This window comes from Phycodurus eques, chromosome 8 (assembly GCF_024500275.1).
Source record: "Phycodurus eques isolate BA_2022a chromosome 8, UOR_Pequ_1.1, whole genome shotgun sequence".
In the NCBI taxonomy this organism is placed as follows: Eukaryota; Metazoa; Chordata; class Actinopteri; order Syngnathiformes; family Syngnathidae; genus Phycodurus; species Phycodurus eques.
Genome location: NC_084532.1, coordinates 11,680,848 through 11,706,791, shown reverse-complemented (window position 1 = coordinate 11,706,791; position 25,944 = coordinate 11,680,848). Strand labels below are relative to the sequence as shown.

Here is a 25,944-nt window from a genome sequence, read left to right as displayed (position 1 = left end):
TAATTGCTTGAATATTGATCTGATTGTTATCAAAATGACTAGACATTTGTCACAAAGTAGCTGAAGGACAGATAGAAATGTTCGCCTTTGAGGGTTCATTTTATCCACTAGAGGGAGCCATTGACTACGTTTCTCCCTGAAAGCGCACTTAACAGTAGTTGAGAGCATTTCAGCACACAATAAATGGAGATTGGCGAAGCAGGATTTTTTGCTTAATTTATTTTCATTATTAAATTAACATTGAGACATAAAGAAGGTCAAGGTCAAGTGCAAGTCTGTTATGTTATTTAGAGTACAACAGGTATTAAATTAAAGCAGAAAATTATATGTAAAAGTATGTTGATTGTTGAGTTACTCTGAGAAGAAATGGTTTTGTGAAAGGACATTGTCCATTACATGCATTGGAACCGAAACAAACAAAACATAAACAGACACAATGTATAGATTAAGATATTTTAAAATGACTGTTCACTTAACATCAGTAATATGGAATAGTAGATATTGGCATCTTAAATTCATCTCAGGCATTCAAAACAACATGGCACATTTTTGAAAAGCCTGTAGTACTCCTCTTGAATCTGAAAAAAAACAAAAACAAAAAAACAATAACAACAAAAAACAATTACACAATTGTCAGTCATATTTCACCTATACACGAGGAGTGGCAAAATCATAAAAATATTTGTACAGCAATGCAAACTACCACAATAATAAACATATTTGTAAATTAAATACTTTGTCAGTTTTCAATTTTACAGGAGACTCATTCATATCTACCTTCTCTCTCTCTCTCTTTCTCTATCTATCTATCTCTATCTCTCTAATTCATTCATCAATGATATTTTTAATTGGCTGGAAAAAGTAGGTGGTTCTGGGTGTATTTAGAACCTCCTTTTAAGTCACCATATATAGTTCATGGGCCATAAAGAGTTTCTATATTTTGAACATTATCCCCAAAAGTTTGTATTATCACCCTTCGATCGGAAAGCTGTCTGAAGATTGTAAATATGATAAGTCAGTAAGGGAGATAATCATTAAAATGCTTACTTTGAATTGCTAAAAAAGAAAAAAAAATAAGAGGCACATTTTATCGAAAACATGGTTGCTGTCAACATGCAGCAAGTTTTTTTCAAGTTAAGATTAAATCATCCCCAACTGTTGAGAATTGTATTAGTTGAACAAACATATTCTGTTGGGGATTGAAAAGAAAGTGGCAAAATATTCTAAGAAGTTGCTTTGAGAATTTCTTTGAAGCATTTTTCCTTATTTTACAGAAAGTCCCAAATCTTTCTCAACACATGCATATCCAACAATATTCCAAATTAAGGTTTGATTAGAATGTTCTAGAATAGATTATGCTAGAATTCACCAGGCTCATTTTGAATTGTGCAAAAGAATGATTCCTTAAAATTGGGCCATAAGATTAAAGGGTAGGGGTAATATTTTAAAAAGTTAAAAAACAACAGCAACAAAAACGAATTTTGTATATCTCAGCTGCCGGTCCAGTTTGTGGGCTTATAGGGATAGAGTACTTTTGGTTAAATTTCTGCTTGAAGTGTTTCAATAGGCTTTCATAGTCTGTGCGTGTTACACAAATGGAAGTTGAATGAATCCATGTGACAACATCACCTTTCGGGAGAGCACACAGAGGAAGATGAAGATGAACATGCCCTGGAAGGCGTTGGTGATGGTGAACAGATACGCGGTGAGCGTGCTCTCGTAGAGGATGTGCAGCACTCCGAAGGCCCAGGTGGCGCCTAGCACAAAGAGCAGCGCTACGGCTCCACGGGCGCACGACCTGACCAGCCACAACCGACACGATCACGCTTGATTGCTATTTGACACATTGTGACAACAACACCTGTGACGGACAACACAAGCCTAGCCAAGTATTATTAATCGCACCTGATGTTCTCATAGTGGCTTATTTCAGGCTTCTTCAACACTGTGTGTCGGTAGACTTTGTAGATGATCACTCCAAAAGCCAGCAGATTCACCTGAGTGGAGATCAAAACAATCACATCGCAATTTCTGCTTCCTTGCTACTTGCTTGGATAACTTACCAGGATGATCAAACAGGCGGGTCCAATGAAGCTCCATATGAAGTGGTTCTCTGTGCTCAGCCAACACCTAAAATACAAAAGCAAGATGTCCCACTGAGGAATCTTGATCAATTGAATTTTGCCTGCCTTTTATCATTGAAACCTCGGCTTCTATCTCTCCTGATCTGAATCAATAGAGCCTTCTTTGGTCAGCACTCAACCCTTCCGCCCCAAATGCAAATATACAGTACATGCACTTCTTCAGAAAGAAATATGTTCTGTATAGCCTAAAAGTCCATTTAGAAATAATCAACAACAGACATGCATTTACTGTATCTTTCTTTTTTATTATTTTTTTTTGCCACTAATTAATTTCAATTAATTATTTTAAATCAGGCTATCTACTGTAACCATCTTCTACTTTCTGTCCCAACCAGCCATGTATTTTTTCCCTAGAGAAAAAAAAAAGAGTGTCATTTGAATTTTAGTGAAGGTCTTTGTGCAAACATTTACCTTTGCACTTTCTTCTTTGTTATGTGCGTCATCAAATAAAATAATAAAATATACATGCTCACATTTTATCAGTGCCATAATACTTGGAACCCAGCGTCGCTGAGATGGCCACGACCACTGCCGGGCTTCCATAACCAAAGATGTAAAAGTTACGGTGCAGGAAGCCTTTGTTGTAGATGACGCCAACCACTATTAAGTACAGATGGATGCCCTCGATGCACATCCAGGCAAAGGCCGCCAGGAAGAAATAGTGCAGCAGCCCTGCAATAACTGAGCAAAAGAGCTGCCAGGAAACAAAGAGAGAGAGAGGGAGAATATTTCATCTGAAAGTCCATTTGAATGACCTGAAAAACATAAAAGTGTTGCTAAATTTTGATTTTCATGTTATCCCACACATTTCCTGCACTACAACCAAGTGACCATAAAACTTTAATTATACCGCTGCATAACGAGACAATAAAAATGACAAATACAAATTTCAAAAAGAAATGAGGTCAATTTAATATCTGCAAAACTCTGTTTTGCACACAGAGTTGAATATGAGACTCAATATTGAATGGCGTGTTAAATCATGACTTAAAGGAAATAACATCATTGCTCTCATTGCAAACACCCTACGGAGGGACATTAGCATGTTTATTTTTTATTCCTTCCTTGACTTTATTTCAACCTTTAAAAAGTCCCCTTGTGAGTTCACCCCCAGTAACTAATGTGTATGAAGTGTTCAAATATAATAATCAGTGAAACCCCTGAGACCGATCATAATCCTTCACAGGATGCTGCTCGACCACTGATTTGTTCAGAACCGTAAACGTTTTTGTCTCCATCAGAAATCATTGAAATGATTTCACACGAATCATCATAAATGTACTCTTTCCTGCCTAATGTCATATATATGTTTAAAAAGAAATTATTTTGAATTTGGTGTGTTGGTTAAGCGGATCTTGAATTATCTGAGGCTTTGGTCGATTATTATTTTTTCCAATTAAGGGATCAAAGAAATATAAATATATATTAATTATAAGTAAATACAAATGAGCGGAAAACCAAGGTGTGTCACATCGCACGCACATTTTATAGTATTTTTAATTGTCACACAGATGTAGCAATGTAAAACATGGCAGAAGATTAACTTTGATAATAAAATATGTATGCTGACAAAATATTACAACACTGCTTGAGTCACTTTATGAATGTTAGTCTTAATTCAAGTAACCCTTGGACAGAGGTGAGTAGAGTAGCGACACAATGTACTCAAATAAGACTTACGTAGATTAATATGACTCAGGTAAAAGTACAAAGTAACCCTCCAAATAATTACTTGAGCAAGAGCAACTAAGTACTTGGTAAAAAAAACCCCAAAAAAACCAACTCAGTTATTGAGTAGCTGGAAACCTCCAATTCATCTTTTTTTTTAAACGCATGAACGTCAACCAGACAAATATATAAAACAGGAAGGAACACTATCACTTTCAAACAATGCTTAATGAAATAATAAATTCAAGTATATTGAGCAATAAGAAATGTTCTTTGAATTAACTTTCTTTCTTTGCATGCGTAAAACAGCACAATAGGGTTAACAGGCAGAGATTCTTTTCTTTTTATTATACAGTATGCAATTCGATTATACTGAACTTTGACAGGTGGATTCAGTTGTATTTATCAGCAAGGCTGACATCTGTTTCATCATTTAAAATCACTTGACTTCTGCTAACCTATAACTTTATCTTCAGTGCGGTGCAGGAATTGCGAATTGCTTCTCTCCCTGCTTCTTCTGAATGTGTCTCTTTCTACAGAGAAGAACAGAAAACTCTAATTGGATGTGAGTGTTTTGGACGAACTGCATTTTGCATTCACGTGCTGTGGTTGACCTGCTTGTATTATTTTCACAGAGCAATACATTTTGCAAATGTAGACCAAGACTGCCTCTTTTATGTTTCTCAGATTCCAGGTGGAGTTCTTGTAGGCTGAAATGCTGGCATTTTTAGGAAGACACAGATGATAGCTATTGTTGTTGTTGTTGTTTTTTTTTTGTCCATCTATCCATATGTGCAGTACCTCTTATCCTCACTCAGGTCAAGAGTGAGCTGGAGCCTTTCTGTAAGGTAACTATAGATTTCTGCCATGTTACTAAACTTTGCTTCGGTGTGGGGCCGCGGAGACTGTGTGCGGTCATGTGACTGCCTGGCTCAATTTGATTGGTGGAGTGAAACGTCACAAGTAGTAACTTTGGTTTGGTGAAACAGAGTCATGTGACACAAGTGTCTCTGACAAACCAAAAATAAATCGCACAAGTACCGTAATTTCTCGTGCATAAAACGCACCCATGTATAATCCGCACACCCAATGTTTACCTAAAAATTCTGGAAAACCCTTCTACCTATGTATAATGCATTTTTACAATGCATGATTTTGCTCCTACCCATATGATCAAAACATGAAGTATTTTTTCAAATAATTATTCTGAAGTTAAGCACTTTATTTGAAAATGTAATACTTTTTTTTTATTTCGTGCTCTTATTTTAAAATTCACAGCCTTACTTTTATTTAGTAAATGAGAAAACACACAGTTGTGCTCATATGTTCGATTACCCAGGCAGAATTTGTAAGATGGGTACAATTCTTTAAGGAAAACATGCAGAGCCAGGCGAAACACATTTAATTTTATTTTAATGAGATTCAAATTAAACTGTCAAGCATTTCAGAAAAGCATTATCATTAAAAAAAAACATAACCATAAAGAAATGAATGATGGTTGTTGTTTAGTCATATTTTTAAAAAAGAACAATACATCACAAATTCTGCCAGGGTATGTAAACGTATGAGCACAACTGTACATACAGTATATGCAGTCATACGTACCCATGTCATATTGGAATGAAAGTGTAGGCTACACCTTTTTCATAACCTCTTGGTGGCGGCATATTAGAATGAAAGTGTACACTTTTTTCATAACCTCTAGGTGGCGGTGACATTGGAATGAAAGTGTACAGCATATATGTCAAACTCAGGGCTGGGGGCCAAATTTGGCCCACAATGTAATTATATTTGGCCCGCAAGACCATATCAAATGTGTATTAGAGCTGGCCCGCTAGTATATAGCAAATGAGCCACTAATATTACAAATCCCAGAATGCTTTGCTAGTGTGTTGGCCCATCAGTCTAGACCGGCGAGCGCCCCTTCCCTTTCTGTTGCAGTCGTTAGGAACTATGCTACCAGTCTCCTTGAGCAAATTTATACTTCCCCTTCCCAAAAATGGCCAAACGAAGGATGGAAAACGGTTAACTTCCAAGACAGGTGGGAGGCAGATTGTCTGTTCATTAAAGTAAGAGACAGACCTGTTTGTCGAGTGCGGAGCAACAAGGCTGTAACAAAGAATATAACATAATTGAATTAATATATATATTTTTTAATGCCCTTTATCAACTCCAAGGCAGGGACTGTTAATAGTTTGAAGTTTGGATTTTTATTGAAGGACATTCTTACTTCTTGGGGTTGTTTTGTTGTTGGGCTTAGAAAAAAGATTTACATAAAAAAGAAAGGTAGTTGGAGATAGATAAATAGAAGATGGAGAGACGGAAGAATTAACGTTATCTATTTAAATACAAAACAACAGACAAATACCACTGATTTCGTTTATCGCAAATGTAATTTCTCGTGTTTATAATATTAAAGTTGGTTTATTGCAGATGCAGTGTTTAAGCAAAATTGAAGTTTGTTGTCATATGATAAACTTTAATGCTACATTTCTGGAGAGAAGGGAAACATTCACATCGCAGTGATTTTTCATTAAATATGAGTTTGGCCCACGACGTTGTCCCAGTTTTTAACTATGGCCCACCGTGAATTTGAGTTAGACCCCCCTGGTGTACAGCTTTTTCATAACCTCTCGATGGCGGCATGCATTTATAAAATGTGAGTTTTTTTTCATTTTCCCCTATACCTATGTATAATGCGAACTATTGACTTTTGACAGTTTTCCGGGGGAAAAAAATGCGCATTTTACACGAGAAATTACGGTAATAGTACATACTGTGCCTGTAAATACAAACACAAGCAGGATGAAGCTCAATGTAAAAATGTGAGTAAAAATACAATTTCTTTCAACATTTTCTGCGACTTTAAAGGGCTATTCAGAACTATCCAATCAGCAGTTGTTCAACTCCTGAGGTTTCACTGTACAGTACTGAGTTTTAGAACAGAGCTTCCCAACAGAGTCAATGACTGTATAGTCGCTTATTCACCTGACAGAACAGCGTTTGTCCAATTTCCACTCAGACGGTGTGATTGTGAGAGTGAGAATGTGCTGAATGTCTCTTGATGGGCCCAGTGATAGATTGATTGGCGACCAGTGATAGATATATTGGCGACCAGTCCGGAGTGCAGCGTGGATTCCCAAAATGTAGCGGGTGCACGGCACAGTGTGCGTGAGTGCCCTCCATTAGATGCACAAGATTGAGAGTGTAATGACAGTCTGTTATTATAATTATGAAGTGTGACTTTGTTTCGCAAAATGAAATGGTTGAAAATATTTTCCTCTACAATATTTTAATACAAACAATTTAATTATGAAACATAACAAGCATCCAAAATGCACCTCAGCTACTGTCACACTGCCTGCCGAAAAAACAGCAATTGAGCTGTGTGCGCCTACATTGTAATAGCTATTTCTTTATTTTTTCCATCTTCTATTTTGATCTTGTTTGCATAATTGCATACATTTAAATCACCTTTTTGTTACTATTTCTAGTGGGGTTGCCATCTATGCCAGGTTACTGGAGGGTGCGTGGTTTAAAAGGTTAAGGAAAGGCTGCTGTTAGTGAACAAAGTGAGTTGTTCGTCGTCACCTTGTGCGAATTCATGTTGATCCCCACCAGGAAGATAAACTCAGCCATAAATAGACTGCAGCACAGGTTCTTGTGAATGGTGGTCCTGGTGCTCTGGATCCCGCTGAAGAACCAGAAGGTGAAAATGCACATGGACAGACAGATGAGGGAAATGATCATCCCCAGCTGGGTGATGCGGGTCAGGACGGTTCGATGGGCGACGAACTGACAAGCAAAGAGAAAAAAAATGTGTGTTCACTGTTTGATTTGTGTTTTCTCTTTTAATACAAAAGTCTTCTTCAGAAGAATCAGAAGGGAACAATCATTTTGTATTAAAGGTGAAACAACCAAGAATGAACTGCTGTGGATAATATGCTGTTGTATTAACCAGCGTTACAGTGCTCCAACAATTACCAAATCCCAAAACTGATATTTTGAGTACAACGTACTATGGACATGAGATTTTATAATAAACAGATGAAACCTTACATTGGCTCGCCCCGAGGACATGAGGATCGCAAAGTGTGTCAGGTGGTTACAGGTGCACGTGGTTGCATTGCTGTCGACGTGCACGGTCTTGCAGCCGTGCGTGGCCCAGTGACCCTGCATGCTGTCGTTTGTGTACTCCCAGAAGGCGCACTTGGTCACGTCGGCTTTAAGGTCGACGGGCTTTGGGGGAGTAAAGGAAACAAAAGATTTCAGTTAGATGGAGCGCTGTATTAAATTTGGAACACAATTCTTCACAACCAACAGTAGAGAGGGGGGGGGACGACAACAACAAAAACGAATTCATCTAAATGTCAACGAGATGCAATTGCAATTTGTAGCATCAGTTTGCCCATATTAAATGTCACAAACTACATGTTAAATCATCAACCGTCAACAAAAAGAATATTCATGTATGTTTTGGGAAGAAATAAATGAACTACCTTAAAGTTTGTTAGTCTCAGAATCTTCACCTTACGTGACTCTGTGCCTAATTGTAAGGTCGGGAGCCAAATGGGTACCAGTCAGTTTTTAATTTTGTAGTCAATTGTCTGAGTTAAAGAAAGTTATTGATTCCAAAGCAAGTATACTCATTTTGGATTTGAATTAAAATTGGATTCAAATTCATATGTGTTACCACATTCTATTGCTGTACCTTTGGTCTTAAGCTGAAACGTTTTAGCAAACCTTGTACTTTTATACATTACGGTGCACTACATTCAGCCAGATGTTTGGTGCTCACTAGATTCTACAATGTCGTATAGTATAAGAAATAGACTGAAAGAAAAACATTCAATAAAACAATTTATTAATTAAAAATTATGAAACTAGCGTTGTAATTACAAGAATAAAGCCATAATATTACAAGAAGTGGAACTACTAAGAGAACAATGTCCTAATGTCATGAGCCACAAAAGCTGTCATTTTTATGACAATAAAGCAGGGATATCACGAGACTTAAGTTGGAATGTTATGAGAAAATTTCCTGGTGAGATAAAATGTGGTCATCTACAACCATGCATTTCGATTTTCTATAAAATGAGAACATTTTTAGAATAAAAAACGGCCCCTTTTAATCTTTTTTTGTCTTTTCAGTATAGCTCTAATACTTCTTCATAAGAGCCAATATGTTACTTAGGAAACTAGTGTAATTGACACAACAGAAGGAAGTCTCACAGTAGTTATGATGTTTATTGATGTTTTGGAGCCAATATTTCAAACTGAATAAAACTCAACTGGGAAGCAATGTGTTAGTAAGGTATAGTGTGCAAAGATGCTTACTGCAGCAGAATGACCAGATATTAAGGGGAACTCCCTCCCAAAAGGTCCTGCACTGCAAATTTGCAGCAGCAGCAAATTGAATGAAAGACAGCATGCCCATTCATCTTTACCTCAAGGTGCCTCAGAGTGAAGATGACATGGTCAAGCTGGTAGACGTCAGCAGGTTTGACGGCGGCTGCCACCACTTGGGAGTTGACAGTGATTTCCCCCGTTTCTGCATAGCGCGAGTAGTCGGTGACACCCGGGTCGATGCTCGGCTTCAGGATGTCTCCCATGCTGTCATATCGCACAAACACCACTGACACGCTCTCTGATGGACAACACAAGTTGAGCAAACGAATGGCAACGGTCAAACCTCATTCTTTGCTGACCGACAAGGAGTGTAAAATTTCATGATACTGAGATTTGTAAGGTTGCAACATGTTCTATATATTTTTTGTCCGCTATCATTATTTATTGACTACATCTTTCAATATTATATTAACAACATACAGAGACGCATATTTTATTGATTATCTCATCGATCCAGGTTGTGGTCTGTAACTCGTGTTGGATTCATAGTTGTCCGTGGAGCACAGGTCATATTACAAATGTGGTGTATTTATAACATGTCTTGACATCTCAATCTAGTGTAGTGTAGTCAACATAGTGGAGTGTGGTCAGTCTACTTTGTCTAGAAAATTTGTCATGACAACACATCTACACATATTTGAGGCACGAAAATCTATTCGCTTAAAGCCTCTGATGGCTGGAATATATCAGGTCATCGTGAGGGCTAGCCAGCAGCTAGTTCACGAGCTAACAGGCTTCTGGGGCTTCTCTTAGCCGGCATATGGGCAGAGGGCTTTTCCACGGCCTCACCTCCTGGCTTGGGAACACTGGGGTGTTCTGTAATTTGTGGCATCCAGAGAAGAAGCATTTTTGTGGTGTAGGCATAACTAGCTAGACAAATGCATGTTGTCGTGGTAGAAATGGGCCGAGTAACAATACCTAAGTAACTCGCAATTGCACCAGATAACCACTGATGCAAAATAAGCCACTTGAAGTTCTTGTATAGTGGGGGAGGGGCAACTAATGACAAATGCAGAAGTCCGTCATTGGGTGCTGTTTTAGCCACGCTCCCAAAAAAATCAGGACATCTTGAAATGGTGAAAAATCTATGCGCTCTATTTTTGTAGATGGCGTTTCTGTGGCGAGTCACAAATGCCGTCGTATCCTGATTTTTGTGCAAGCACAAGTCTCACTGCATGTGGTTGCGAATTTGAAAGACTGTTCTGCGCCAAGTTAGGCATTCGGTGAGGCAGAGGGAATGTCCTTTGAGATGTGCCTGGGGAAGTGACAATTTGGTGGCAGAAAGTTAATCTAAACTGATGCCTGCTTAGACCACATCTAAGTCCTGGTGCAGAATAGACCACTGCCGCAGGCAGACAGATACCGAGCTCCATGGACATACATTACGCTGCCAAAAGTATTCACTCACCAGCCTTGACTCTCATATGATTTTAAGTGATATCCCATTCGAAATCCATATGGTTTAATGTGATATTGGTATACCCTTTGCAGCTGTAACAGCTTCAACTCTTGCGGGAAGGCTTTTCAACAAGGTTTCGGAGTGGCTTTTGCCCTTTCTTCCAGGAGCATATTTATGAGGTCGCACACTGATGTGGTACGAGAAGGCCTGGCTCACTGTCCACTCAAAATCATCCCAAAGGTGTTCTATCGGGTTGAGGGCAGGACTCCAGTTTCAGTTCATCCATACCAAATTATTAGTCTTTATGGACCTAGCTTTGTGCACCGGTGCACAGACATGTTGGGACAGGAATGGGTAAGCTGTAAACTGTTTGTCTGCCCAAAACCTCTTGGTATGATGAAGCAATCAGAGTTCCTTTGACTGGAGGCTAATATTTTGGACATTTCCAACTTTGTGGGAACAGTTTAGAGATGGCCCCTTCCTGTTCAAACATTATTGTGCATCGGTGCACAAATCAAGGTTTATAAAGACATGGATGAGAGAGTTTCATGTGGATGAACTTCTCATCCAACACCAGTGTGTAACCTCACAAATGCGCTTCTGCAAAAATGGTCATAAATTCCCATAAATACACGCCTAAACCGGCGGCACGGTGGCCGACTGGTTAGAGTGTCAGCGTCACAGTTCTGAGGACCCGGGTTCAATCCCCGGCCCCGCCTGTGTGGAGTTTGCATGTTCTCCCCGTGCCTGCGTGGGTTTTCTCCGGGCACTCCGGTTTCCTCCCACATCCCAAAAACATGCATTAATTCGAGACTCTAAATTGCCCGTAGGCATGACTGTGAGTGCGCATGGTTGTTTGTTTCTATGTGCCCCGCAATTGGCTGGCAACCAGTTCAGGGTGTACCCCGCCTCCTGCCCGATGACAGCTGGGATAGGCTCCAGCACGCCCGCAACCCTAGTGAGGAGAAGCGGCTCAGAAAATGGATGGATGGATGGATGGACACTCCTAAACCTTGTGGAAAACCTTCCGAGAAGAGTTTAAGCTGTTATAACTGCGTGTGCGTATAACTGAGCGTGGACCGATGTCATATTAAACCCTATAGATTAAAGAATGGGATGTCACTTAAATTCATATTTGAGTCAAGGCAGGTGAGAAAATAGTTTTGGCAATGTAGTGTATTTCGGTCTTCAGTGGTTATTACGAGCTCAGCCTGTATTTAATAGGAGTACCTGCTCACATTGTCTAAGGCCACACCAGCCAAGAGCAGTGGCTAATGCTCCACTCAAGCAAGGATTGATGCCATTACGCATTGTTCTTTAACGCACAGAGAATGGTACCATGTCTTCGTCAAAACTGTCAGTTGCGGCACATTTAAAGGGAATGAGAGGAGCCCCCTTGATTGGCAGCGACTGAACTCGGCTGTAAACCCTCTCACAGTGTCGTAGCCTGCCCACTCTCAGATACTGCGCTCGTCTACACACTTACCAACACTGTCTTAATTTAGCTGACATTATTGGACCCAGATTGTTCTGTTGAACCACTGGTCCATGCAGCTAAACAGTATCTTAAACCACTCGAAGATGCCTGGTGATACACATTGTGGTCGTTTATGGATTCCATGCGTTTCTGGTTTTCCCCTGCCTCTTCATTCTTTATCTACTTAGAAATTTTGCTTCCAATTTTGTGGAAACAGTTAGGGGAAGTCCTTTTCTGTTCACATTGTGCAAAGCTTGCTTGCTTGTCATGGAAGATCTGACAGGCTTGAACTAAACTCTTACTAACTTACTAACTTACTAATATTTCGACATCAAGTGCAGTTGCAGGCATGTTACAATAGAAACTGCTAAACTAGCATTTTCTGTCATTTAACTGAGGTTAGACTCACCATTACAAAACTCCCCTGGTCTCATCTTTGGAGTGAGAGTCATGCGGTCCCCTCCCATGGTAGACGACAACGTGGCTTTTTTCTGACTGGCATCGAAAGTGAACAGTCTAATTTCTGTGGAAGAGGTTTGAGACAGTAATAATGATGACTGAATGTGAACACTACTCAAAGTGTAACTAATGACCTTACCCATTTGTGTATCTTTAATTTGAAGCTCATTGGGAGTCTGGAGGCTGTTAGCCAAAGTGAGAGCACTTTCTTCAACAGTATCCAGCAGCTTGGTGACGGTTCGTTCCCGGCGCTCCTCTTTAATCCTGCTCCATGCCACCAGCTCATCCTTCTCCACCAAGTTGTTTACAGCTTTAACTAATTTCTGTGGACAAGAGCATTTTTCACGTCTTATTCCTCCAACAATTTGTGCACATGCTTCCACAAATGCTGCAAGATAAGAGATGTCATGGTCACAACAGTGAGTGAGAAGAATGAAACAAGTGAGTGAGGATTACTGTGAGAGTTGAGTGGACAACAGCCAGTTTGACTGGCTGATTCTTTCCTCCTGTAGCCAGCAATGACGTGGACCGGCTCAAGGCCTCGACATACGCAATCACTTCCACCGAGGTCAGATCCCCAGATGACTGCTGAGCAATTTCATTCAGTAAGCTTAGGGGCTCAGTCAGGTTGCTCATCTAAAAGGGCAACAAAAAAGCAGATAACATTCCATTCAGCGGGACAATTTCTTTTGACTGGAGAAAATAGAAACAGAAGAACTAAGAGAGAAATCTGTGTGGGTTGTTTTTATTAAATTGGTTTCTACCGCTTCACCTTCAGCTGATGAGATCCAATGTAAGACTTGTATCAAAAACAAGGATAGTAAAGCTGAGTTTTGGTTTGTTATGCCAGAGAGGTAATAACCATTGTTATTATTGTGGTCCTGATTTGCTGTAATGTCACCTCAAACTGAAAGATGTTGCTAATATATACCCATCTTGTGTAGCTAAATCATGTCATCAAATATCAAAATAACAAACAATGTTAAAGCACAATTAAGTGGTACCTTGATGTTCGAACACCCCCAAAATTTTACAATTTGAACCAAAGTTTTTTTTGGCAAATATGCCCCATTGGTCAAACAACTGTTTGGAGTCAGTATAGACCTCATTTCAGCCAGCATAAAGCATTAATGCTGCACACACGTGTTTAGCCACTTCCTTTGTCGTTTTGTGACACTTTGTTTGAAAGGATGACAATGGTAAAGAAGAAGAAGGATAACCACCGGAAGTGAATAAAGGGCACTCATATTCTGAGCACAAAAGACTCCAACAACAACAGTGTTGTAGTGCCGTGATAATAATTGGCAGTAGCCAAGACGTGATGTGTTGGTTCAGTTACTGGTGAGAGGATAGGTGGCTGTGGAGGTTTTGACCAGCTTGTTCAACAGAATTCTAGCGGGTGAGAAGATGCCTGAGGAATGGAGGAAAAGTGTGTTAGTGCCCAATTTTAAGAACAACGGTGATTTACAGAGCTGTGGGAACTATAGAGGAATGAAGTTGATGAGCAACACAATGAAGTTATGGGAAAGAGTAGTGGAGGGTAGACTCAGAACAGAAGTGATTATTTGCGAGCAACAGTATGGTTTCATGTCTAGAAAGAGTACCAGATATGCATTATTTGCCTTGAGGGTGTTGATGGAGAAGTACAGAGAATGCCAGAAGGAGCTACAATGTGTCTTTGTAGATGTAGAGAAAGCCTATGACAGAGTACCCAGAGAGGAACTGTGGAACAGCATGCGGAAGTCTGGAGTGGCAGAGAAGTATGTTAGAATAGTACAGGGCATGTATGACGGCAGCAGAACAGTGATGAGGTGTGCTATAGGTGTGACAGAGGAGTTTTAAGGTGGAGGTGGGACTGCATCAGGGATCAGCCCTAAGTTCCTTCCTGTTTGCAATGGTGATGGATAGGCTGACAGATGAGGATAGACTGGAATCTCCGTGGACCATGATGTTTGCAGATGACATTGTTATCTGCAGTGAAAGCAGGGAGCAGGTGGAGGAACAGTTAGAAAGATGGAGGCATGCACTGGAAAGCAGAGGAATGAAAATTAGCCGAAGTAAGACAGAATATATGTGCATGACTGAGAGGGGTGGTGGGGAAGAGTGAGGCTTCAGGGAGAAGAGATAGCAAGGGTGGAGGACTTTAAATACTTGGGGTCAACAGTCCAGAGCAATGGTGAGTGTGGTCAGGAAGTGAAGAAACGGGTCCAAGCAGGTTGGAACGGGTGGAGGAAGGTGTCAGGTGTATTATGAGACAGAAGAGTCTCTGCTAGGATGAAGGGCAACATTTATAAAACAGTGGTGAGGCCAGCCATGATGTACGGATTAAAGACTAGTGGCACTGAAGAGACAACAGGAAGCAGAGTTGGAGGTGGCAGAAATGAAGATGTTGAGGTTCGCTCTCGGAGTGACCAGGTTGGATAAAATTAGAAATGATCTCATCAGAGGGACGACCAAGGTTAGATGTTTTGACGACAAAGTTAGAGAGAGGAGACTTCAATGGTTTGGACACGTCCAGAGGAGAGATAGTGAGTAAGTCAAGCGGAGCGCTCATCAAAGTCACACAACAACATTTACAGATTTTGGAACTCAGTGCACACATAAGGTGCGCTGCATTATAAGGCGCGCCGTCCATTTTGGAGATATTTTCATAGTTTTAAGTGCGCCTCATGGCGCACTTAAAACTGCTTTCAGATGTGTGGAGTGAATGAAACAAATTAAAATACAAAATTTGAGAGGGTGTTTTACTGTATTTAACAGTAATATTACACTGGCTAACCACTGCATAAAAATTTATGAAAATTAATAATGCTAATATGTTACTTAAAACAGCACCTGTACAGTTAATAAAAGTGCATTCAGGAAGAAATTTTTTTTTTTTCTCAGATGGAAATATTTGTTTTGAAAGTCAGGACAGATTGTGGTTGAACTTTAAGGTACCGCATTATTTAACATTTTATTCATCCTTTTGTCCTTTTGCGATTTTCATTGACTCAACTTTGTCTTGAGTGGCTACAGTAGTAATACAAGCAGTGGGTATCGTGAAAGGACAGTAGATTACTATTCCAGCATTACTTTATGATGTTATTACTATTGGTTCCATTATTGCTTTAGCAATCTGTGGCAGGTATAGTGAGTTTGGTTTAGAAGGAGGGCTTTATGACAGGAGGGTTGAAGGTTTGAATCCTGGTGCAGACAATCGATATCGCAACTGTCATGTTCCTGCGCAAGGTGCTAGTGCGCAAGTCACTGTCTTTTTTTTTCTTGAGAAGACACAGTTGTCAAAGTGCTCATGGGGATTGGTTGGGTCGGGTGATTAGACACCATACAAATAAAATTTTATTGAACCATTATCTTTTTAAAGGCAGGTTATTCGATCTAGCTCTTGCATTAGATCTAATTAGATTGTGCAGGTGTACCTAATGAAGTGTATAGTCTGAGTCATTTGCAACTACAGAACATTCCAATGCACTCTGACATTGTTAGTTTTTGCTTGTGGACATTGCAAATGAGATCTCCAAATTTTCGATCTAGCTATTGCAGTGTGACATCCTCGTGGTCACTTGCATCAAAAATGTAGTTTCATGTTTATCTAGTCTTTCTCATGTCATTGTGAGGAGGGCGTACTCACATATTCAAGTGTTCTATTAACAGTCTGTGTGATGCACCCAATGTTGTCATGGCAATGTTTTTGGGGATTATCTGAAAAACAACAATTACCAAAATCAGATGGACAGACCTCCACTAAAAGCATAGCATAAAGATCGTTTGCAGAGACTTTGTAATGTGGGTTGCAGGCAACATTTGCAAATGTGAAAGTGAGCATACATCTAAATATCAGCGAATGTGGTGAGTGTGCATGTGTATTCTTCCTTCTTAAACTGACCTTTACATCTTCCACCTCGTTCTGGATGAAAGTGCTTAGTGCCAGAAGTTGGGATGTAATCACGCTGACAAGTGCAATAGAAAGATCCGTTGGTATTATGGCAGTGTGAGTTCGGTCCGCAGGCCTGTCTTGCCTCACATTCATCAATGTCTGAATAATGCACACAAAAACCTTAACTTCATTTTAAATCAAACACAATGTGATTAAAGGAGATTCTGCACATAGAGAAGAGTCCAGCACAAAACATTGTAATGACACATCATACAATTTAAGCATTGTAATTGAAAACTTGATATCATTTGAGATATCTTAAGAAATAATATCTTTTAAGGTGGGCTACATGTTTCTATTACATGTGTGGGCTGAGAACTACTGAGTGTATATTGCACGATTGTAATGAAGGTGTTGCTGTTCTTGCTTCATATTGAGCCAAACCTTTCAAGTGAATTCTCAGAGCAGCAGATGGGGAGGAAGCGAAAGGCCCGGGGAAGAAGCACCTCCGACGTGTTTATCCTCCATAGTTCAGTGAATGACAAAACAGTTTGCTCATTCACACACAGTTCCAGCAGCTAACGCCTAACAGCTGTTCGGTCCAACTGCTTTCACACGCTTTGAGAAAGTAAATCAGTAATTTGCAAATACATTACCATAAGGATACAAAGGAAGTCACAAATAACAACATCAGTTAAAGTGAATAACACTTTAATTAATGCTGTGGCTAATTTTCGGAATTACCATTTAGGGTGGTAATTACCTTAATCCTAAATTTCTATGACATTTTTTAAGTCAATCAATTATTTGAACTATGTTAATCATAACTAAAAACTACTCTGGTTCAAGGACACAGGGTAATTTTCTAACATGCACTAATATTCTTTCTTGCACATCAACTACATGACAGGAAAAGAGCACACTCTCTGACTGCATGTGCACCTCAAAAGTCAAATAATAACTGGCAATGCAGCACTTGATAGTTTCAGTCCATATGAAAAGAAGCGCAAACAATAAATAACTGACATAGTTACGTATTGCAGAGCTTCGACCACTCAGTGATGCTTAGATTTAATAACACCGTGCACCAACTAGTCGGCTCTAACAAATCCGCTGCAGAAATCATACTGCAATACCTTTGGGGAAAAGCTGAGTTCATTTTTTTTCAATTTTCAAATTATACAACTTTGGGATTCATAGGACATGAATGCCTTGTTGTTTCTTTGGCAACTTGGACAGATGGGTACACACAGCAGGGAAATGACAGGGAAACTTGGCAGTAACCCAGTCAAAGCGACAAAATGACAAATATGCTAAAACACTAAGGACCTGGTTTGCTAACATCCCATATAGCGAGTGCTAAATTGTTCCCTCTCATGGGTTTTGCACACTACTAAGATTGCGATCTTTTACTAAGATCCCAAATAATAATCTGAAAATACTCACAAGTTACTCTTTACATGAGTACTTATCTACCCTTAAGTAAATTTTTGGATGACTACTTTTTACTTTTACTTTAGTCAAGTAACAGTACTCCTTCTTGAGTACAATATTTGGCTACTCTTTGTAGAGAGATTGTACACGCTGTTGACAGCATCAAGTGTGACTGATCTTCAAGATCTTGATTTTTTTTTCATGTGATTTGAAGTGCTGCTCATCATGCAGACTGAAATACTTGCTTCTTCTTCTTCATTTTCCGTACCGCTTATCCTCACTAGGGTCGTGGCCATGCTGGACCCTGTCCCAGCTGACTCTAGGCGAGAGGCGGGGTATACCCTGAACTGGCTGCCAGCCAATCGCAGGGCACATATAAACAAACAACCATTCGCAGTCACATTCACACTTACTGGCAATTTACAGTCTTCAACTAACCTACCATGCATGTTTTTGGGATGTGGGAGGAAACTGGAGTACCCGGAGAAAACCCACGCAGACACGGGTGAACATGCAAACTCCACACAGACGAGGCCGGATTTGAACCCGGGTCCTCAGAACTGTGAGGCGGATGTGCTAACCAGTCGACTGCCGTGCCGCCTGAAATACTTGCATATGATTGAAATACATTTTTTATAATTGACCATTACCTATGCATTCGGTGCCATCATTCGTCTGGAACACGGCCTTTCCAGTTGAAGAGTATCCAGGCAAACACGTACAGTAGTAACTGCCGATTGTGTTGGTGCAGTTGCCTTTGTTGCCGCAAATGTTCGTCACATTCTGGCATTCATTGTCATCTGTGGCAAGAAGAGAAGGGCACTATTGTTACCTGGGAAAACACCTCTTCATGATTTGACAGTTAATCACTTGGCCTGACAACTGGCTGGTGACAAAAGACAACAAAAAACAACATAGTACTAATTTGATGTTTCAAGAAAAGCTTCATTTTTCATTAATGTAGACTGATTTTGAATATGTCTATAGACCAATTCACAATGTTTGTAAACAACAGGCATAAGGATACCTCCGGATGGCAGAAAATGAGTGACAACCGCTAACCTGAAGAGAACCAGCTGGTAGAGAGAGAGATTATGTAGTAGAGTAGTAAAGAGAGTCAAAAACATTGTTCATAATCTAAAACAATGCCAAAAAGTAGTTGGGTTTGGGGTTTCGCAACCAGATATACCCACCTGAAATGATTTCATCATTACCCCTTGTTTAGTTTGAGTAAATGCCTAGCTGAGGAGAGTACAGCGTGCGCTGTCCAGTTCACTGTCAAAAGAACACGTCTTTAATCCGAGCAACAGAAAACTCAAGCTCAAGCGATCAGATAGTAAATCAATCAATCACCAAAGGTACCACTCAATGGTAGGCTGGGCTAATTTACAAATAATGGTAATACTAGTAGTTTATCTCCTGAATTAGTCAGTCACTCAGTTATCACATTAATCTGAATTTTTAACATGTCTATTTTTTATGAAATTACTTGTTGAAATGTAAATTATGTCTCCCTTCCATGCAATTTACCTTCAGAGCATATTTTTTTCGACTGACATCTCACATATTCAAACTATAGGAGTTGAGAAGAACCCTTCATTTACCACCCCACAAGAAGCAAATAATTCATTCAAGCCATTTAAAAAGTATTCTCCATTGCTCTACTTTAATGAAATGACATGGAAGGGTTTGATTTCGCGTGGTGCCATCAGAGAACACTTTGGCTTTTGCCACCTTGAAGAACATCTGACGTCATGGTGACATGTCCTATCCAGTTAACTTTGTGCTATTATTTTGTGACTGTTAGGAGACAAGCATTCTTCATTTCTTTCTTTTGGCATTTGGCTCTGGTATGCGTGATGAATTTGCTCTTTCCAGTTCATATTGTTGTTGTTGCTCTAAAGAACGCACACCATTTTAATCTGAATCATGTCTGCCTCACAAGCACAGGAAATAAAATTTATCAAATTGGTTGGATACTATGTAAATTTAGGATTCACTCAGTTGTAAACAAAACAGTTTTTGTTTTGGCTCGGAGGCACCTTCATAGGAATACAGTTTGTAATTACATGCAACGTCTTTTTTCTGCAAGCTTTTGGGGTTGTGTGTTTAATCCTACTTTAAATACTAAATTAATCCTACTTTAATTTAACAGCCAATCTCTGACTGGAATAATTCAGTTCATGCTGATGTGACCTGTCTATGCCCACGCAGTTTACTGGAACTGACCTGGTATGAATTTCCACTGTTGTTTTCATGTGTCTATGTATGACAAATATTGTGCCTTTCCGCTCATCTGTACTTTGTGCACAAAGGTTGTCCAAGAGGGGATATCCTGCCTTCTCATGAGAGGTGACTAGGATTCAAAAGGGAAATACCTCGCAGCATGCACAGGATGCTTTAGCAGTCGCTCCTACAAAAGCATCATGCCTGAATGCTCACTTTCATGTTTCATCTGGGGCATCATCAAAGTAAAAACATGCATTTATTCTGTTTACATAACAAAAAACAGCAAGCAGGTTTCAGTTGTAAGAGACGGAACGTTTTTTCAACCCTTGTCGTGTCAAAATCATCTGCCAGTTTTTATGGCGGAAAGCTGAATTTACAGTACTGTGGTCTTAGGCCTCCATTAGATGTATTATAGTAGCAACACCATAACGGTCATGTGTAGCTACAATATCCATTAAATAGAGTCCAAACCTCGGCACGGTGGCCGACTGGTTAGAGCGTCAGCCTCACAGTTCTGAGGACCCGGGTTCAATCCTCGGCCCCGCCTGTGTGGAGTTTGCATGTTCTCCCCCGTGCCTGCGTGGGTTTTCTCCGGGCACAGTTATATATATACATACGTATATATATATATCCATCAATGTTCTGTACCGCTTATCCTCATGTGGGTCGCGGGCGTGCTGGAGCCTATCCCAGCTGTCTTCGGGTGAGGAGTGGGGTACACCCTGAACTGGTCGCCAGCCAATTGCAGGGCACATACAGACAAACAACCATTCACACTCACATTCACACTTACGGGCAATTTAGAGTCTTCAATCAACTTACCACGCACGTTTCTGGGATTTGGGAGGAAATCGGAGTACCCAGAGAAAACCCATGCAGGCACGGTGAGAACATGCAAACTCCACATAGGCCGGACCGAGATTGGTACCCTGGTCCTCAGAACTGCGTGGCAGACGTGCTAACCAGTCGTTCCACGCGCCTATATATATATATATATATATATATAAGTGCCGTGAGATTTTGTAATTGTACAATATGTTCCTTGGCTCCATAAAGGTTGGAAATCACTGCTCTCGTCAGGTCATGTATTCTAATCAGTGAGGTCAAACAAATATTATAACATAACAGAAATAATGGGTGCTAACTTACTGTTATTAAATTACTTTATTGTAATTCAATTACTTCACCCACACCAAAACTTGAGACCATGATTCGACAGAACATCAGCATGTTTACGCACAACCGTTAGTGCTAGCACTAGCTTGATCGGCTACATAAACAAACGTCCTCTCCTGAGCACCGGTGACCACCAACACACGTTTTTCCCCATTTTGTTCTTATAATACAGTCGGCGACATCCACTCTTGTTGTCGTCACCACGGTAACGAGTGTATCCGATCGCATTTGAGTTGACAAGCGAAAGCCCAGTAATCGTAAAAGACGGGATGCGGTGGTATCGGAATACAACCCCAATTCCAATGAAGTTGGAAACATAAATAAAAACAGAATACAATGATTTGGAAATCATGTTCAACCTATATTTAATTGAATACAAAACAAAGACAAGATATTTAAACGCCATTGCTAAGGACATTTGATCCAAACTGCATTTATTTTTTGTTTATTTGTTTTGTTTTTTTATTGTTTGGGCTTGACTGACTCAAAGTTCTCTTAGTTTAATTTACAAATGAGCAAATTCCATGCAACTCTTCATGTTTTCCTTGGCTGAAAAGAGAGGGATTTTTGGGGTGTGAAAAGGAGTCAGTGACATTACAGAAAGAGACTGGACATTTTCTTGATGATTACTAGGCACCTTGCACTGAGATCAATGGGGTAAATTCCCAATTTAGGACCCTGTTAAGTTGAGTTACTTTCAGTTTCTTACTGTATGGAAAATGAAACGCAGGGGTTGGTGAAGCTCCTGTAACTGGTTGACTGCTTGTGTAATGCCAGCATTTATCGTGATATGAATGAGACTATGTTTTCTTTGGAAACTGTACACTAGTCTATGTTGTTAATGTTCGAACGTCTTGCTGTGCTATAATATGTAATAATTAACAACAGGGCTGCTTGGATTTTTACATTTCCACTTATTTTGCTAATTTCTTCTTGGCATTTTTGTTTTATTTACTATTGGACTGGAATTGGTATGTTGCAAAAACATCCAATAGTGAAGTTGTTGTTTGTCTAGTACAGTAATCACCTCCCTATTTACAGTTCATTATTAGTTACTTGTCGTTGGGTTAGTTTAAGGTTAGCTGCACAGTAATTCGTGACGAAATTACTGCTTTGTGGAACCTGTAAAGTCGAACATCAAACTACAAGTTACTGTATGTAAAGGAGGAAGACTTTCGTTCAAAGCAGTAACAAAAAAAGGTTGACCAGCAAAGGTGACAAAGGTGGACCTGAGAGAGTCCACTGTATTTAACTTCAGTATTGTTGGATAAAATGGCAACTCGCTTGTGGTTGTGGATTGTCTCCAAAAATTTAAAATGGGCTTTTGTGGAACATTAACCTCTTTCCGCTCATCTGATACCATATTTTAGAGGTTCCACTAAGACGTATGAAAAATAAAATTAGTTACTTATTATTAGTGTTTTAATCATCAGAGAACCTACCAGTGAGTTCGTAAATATGGTATTCACACAACAGTCTTAAAATGTCCTTAAAACATATACAGAAGACTCTTTCAGCATTAGAACTACTCTAGTCATTGACCATATGAGTACGTTTGTGCATTGATATTTACCATTGCAAAATGTTGTCCCATCTCCAGTATATCCATGGTGGCAAAAGCAAGCCTCGTTCGAGTCGTTCAAAGCCTTGCATGTTGCAAGTTTGTGGCAAGATTTACAAATGTCAGAGAGTCGGCAGGGGTCCATCACACTGGAGAGCCATGCTGCACGGACACAAACACAAAACATTTGAAAATATTGTTTTGCTGTATACGTTTTCATAGCTGGGTTTGTTAGAAACCTAAAGATGAGGTTTTAGGAGCATTAGTGGTGTCGCATATATTTCCTGGAGTAAATAGGTTTAGTAGAGTCTTGTAGTGATGGTAATATATTTGTTAATGTTAACATTTATCCCCATTAAAACACGTAAAGTTTGTTTAATTCACATACCTGTTAAGAGTATTAGTTTCATTGGTGACCAGAGCGAAGACTCCATAATTGCACTGGTTCTGAACTTGGCTTTTTGCAGGCTTTGTGTAGTGGGCTGGCTTCTGACATCAGCCATTTCCTTGCATCACTTTTCCTGTTTCCCTAAACCTGGCCCTTCCTGTCTTGATCTTTAATCTGCTTCTTGCAAAAAAGTGAAGCAGCACAATCCCTCGGCCACCGAATACTCACTACAAAGTGCTTGTTCATGTTATCACACATACCATATATAATGTTTAGTAGCATTTGTGTTTGTACTTCTAGTCTTCCTGTGGTTCACGTTGCCCTTTGGAAAGCCTCTGTTGCCATTGCTCCCATTGTCCAATGAGATTGGACAATGGGAGCAAATCAGACTATAGCTGGAGTGTAGGATGACCTCCTCCCTTCCGCAGCTAACTTTACATAACTCCACTATTGCCATCTTCAACAAAACGGGCCTGGGTAACTTAGTGTCTTGTCATCTTGCTGTGTTTTAATGATTTGGTGAAGTTTAAGATGCCCTGACTAATTACTGTAAATTATGTCTGCTGATATTTTCATACAATAGAACAATATGCAACAATTTCATGTAATTTAATGGAATTTTCAATAAATTATGACAGAGAAATATGTCAATGTTTTTTTTCTTCATTCTTTTCACATTCACAATATTACCTCAAATATTAGAGTTTAATTTTACAGGCAATACATTAAAAAGGTCTTCAGCAGACGCTTGTTCCACATTTCTGTGTACGTTAATGCTAATTGAGTCCACATGTGAATAGAGCAGGTTATTGTCTGGAGAGTCCCCAGTCACTGCCACCAAACCCGAACAATCCAAACATCTGCAGGTGAAGAAGAAAGGTCACTTCCGCACAGATGCCAACAGAAAAGAGCATGAGTGTTATGGTGGAAAATACAATTTCCCCCAACATGCAGCCACACGTGTTGCTCATTTGGCGGCCAATTGTTGCATTTGTCCTGCCATTTATTCAGTCGAGTTCAAAATAAGAGCTCAACTGTTATGTTAAAAAAAATCTCCCATAACTTCTCGGTCATTTATGTTCCAATATTTTATTACGTCATTGCTGTTGCATGATTAAAATAAGATTAGTGTCAACTCGTGGAAAACCTAATGGCTCGAAATAGAAACAAAACAACAAACTGGTATGTACTGTAGGCCTATTTGCTCTGATGAAAACATCAGAATATATCGCCTTTTTTCCCCCAATCACTCCTCACGTGAAACCTGGAGAACTCCTAGAAATCATTTTTGATTTGGTGACTGAACTTCCCCAGACAGATTTCTTGACAAACTTATCCTGCGAGAAATATTCTGAGTATAATTGTGGTTTTCCTGGACTTTTTAGTAGAAAACATTCCTACTTAGAAACAAATAATACAACGGAACCAGGTGTGAATATACTGATCTTTTTTTAAGGTAAGACATTTTTTGCTCCCTCAAAGCTTCAACCGTCCATTCCTATCCATCCAGCCTATGAATATTAATGCTCCAAATTGTTGTTTCAAGGCATCATTTACTTGGAGGAAGTTAGGAAATAGGTGAAATTAAATGTGAACTCAGTTAGGACAAGTAGCCATTCTGGTGTAACCGAGGTCTTTATATCCCCGACTTTTCGCTTACAAACAAATTCATTGATGAATATTCTCCATTGGAGAACTTCTTTGTTGACTTTATTGCAATCTGTGGAGGCGGTTTGAATTGCTTAGGCAAGGCGTAGAGTTTGCTGAGAGCTGAGCAGCTGCTGTGAATGACACTGTTGGAATTGCTCAGCATTACTGTCCTGGGAAAGAGCTCGGTGAAAAATACATCTGAATGTCTCGCTCTGACTTTCTCTTAAAACCGTAAGGAAGGAAGTGGTGTTGACTCAAACAAACCTGGACTGATTGCACAATTTCACTCTGCTTTTCCCCATCTCGGGAGTCCTCACATTGATTGAGAAGGTCTTAAAAGTTCTCATGGGAACTTTATTTGCTTCATCGTTTGCATTGTAAAAAAAAAAAAAAAAAAGGACACCTGAGAGGAGTGTGGAGACTTTGCTTTACCCTCCAATTGATATGGAAATTCTGATTCCGAAATGGTAGAATTTTGCATAGATTTGACACATGGGGTGTTCTTTAACCTATTTAGGCAGTATTGAGAGTTGAAATGCAATGCTCACTGGCTAATCTGTTTTGATACTTGGCACACATGATGTCGGCCTTATGGTCCGCCTGATGGGAGGACTGCTGGGCCACAGATGGCCACAACTCTCTTTCATAAACTGGAAGCTCTTTATTATTCCAACACCCAAGGTTGAAAGTGAGCATACTTTGTATTCCCTACTCCTGCAAGCTCCTGTGTAAGTAGAAGCCCCTCCCAGTTTTTCTGTTCATTTGCACTTTGACAAGCTATTTGGATGAACAGACCCTATAAACTGCTTCTTATTGGAAAGAGACCAAATATAGAAAGGGATCTATGTATGGTGTAGTATAAGCAATCTATTCAACCACTCAAATTATCCCACCATCCATTTTCTATAGTCCTCATCATCATTAGGGTTGCGGGTGACTTTGGGCCTATCCTAGTTCACTTGATGCACAGTACTAGACTAGTCGCCAGCCAATCACAGGGAAACTGCTCAATTAACATCTCCATAGGCTGTCTAAAGTACCACTGGTTGGCCTTAATAAATGCTGGTTGGAGT

General features: G+C 39.7%; 1 protein-coding gene across 1 annotated transcript; it reads right to left on the bottom strand.

Annotated features, from left to right (window-relative positions):
• Positions 1–210: 210 nt before the first annotated feature.
• Positions 211–23,336, bottom strand: adgrl4 (adhesion G protein-coupled receptor L4). Its single transcript, XM_061684294.1, has 16 exons — positions 23,222–23,336; positions 22,846–22,995; positions 18,518–18,667; positions 16,443–16,592; positions 16,188–16,258; positions 13,013–13,192; positions 12,696–12,879; positions 12,507–12,620; positions 9,260–9,459; positions 7,872–8,051; positions 7,404–7,607; positions 2,618–2,838; positions 2,064–2,130; positions 1,906–1,997; positions 1,630–1,798; positions 211–578 (listed from the first exon to the last, which is right to left on the bottom strand). Exons 1-16 carry the CDS (start codon positions 23,334–23,336, stop codon positions 516–518), a joined length of 2,310 nt encoding a protein of 769 aa, XP_061540278.1. The 3' UTR covers positions 211–515.
• Positions 23,337–25,944: the final 2,608 nt, after the last annotated feature.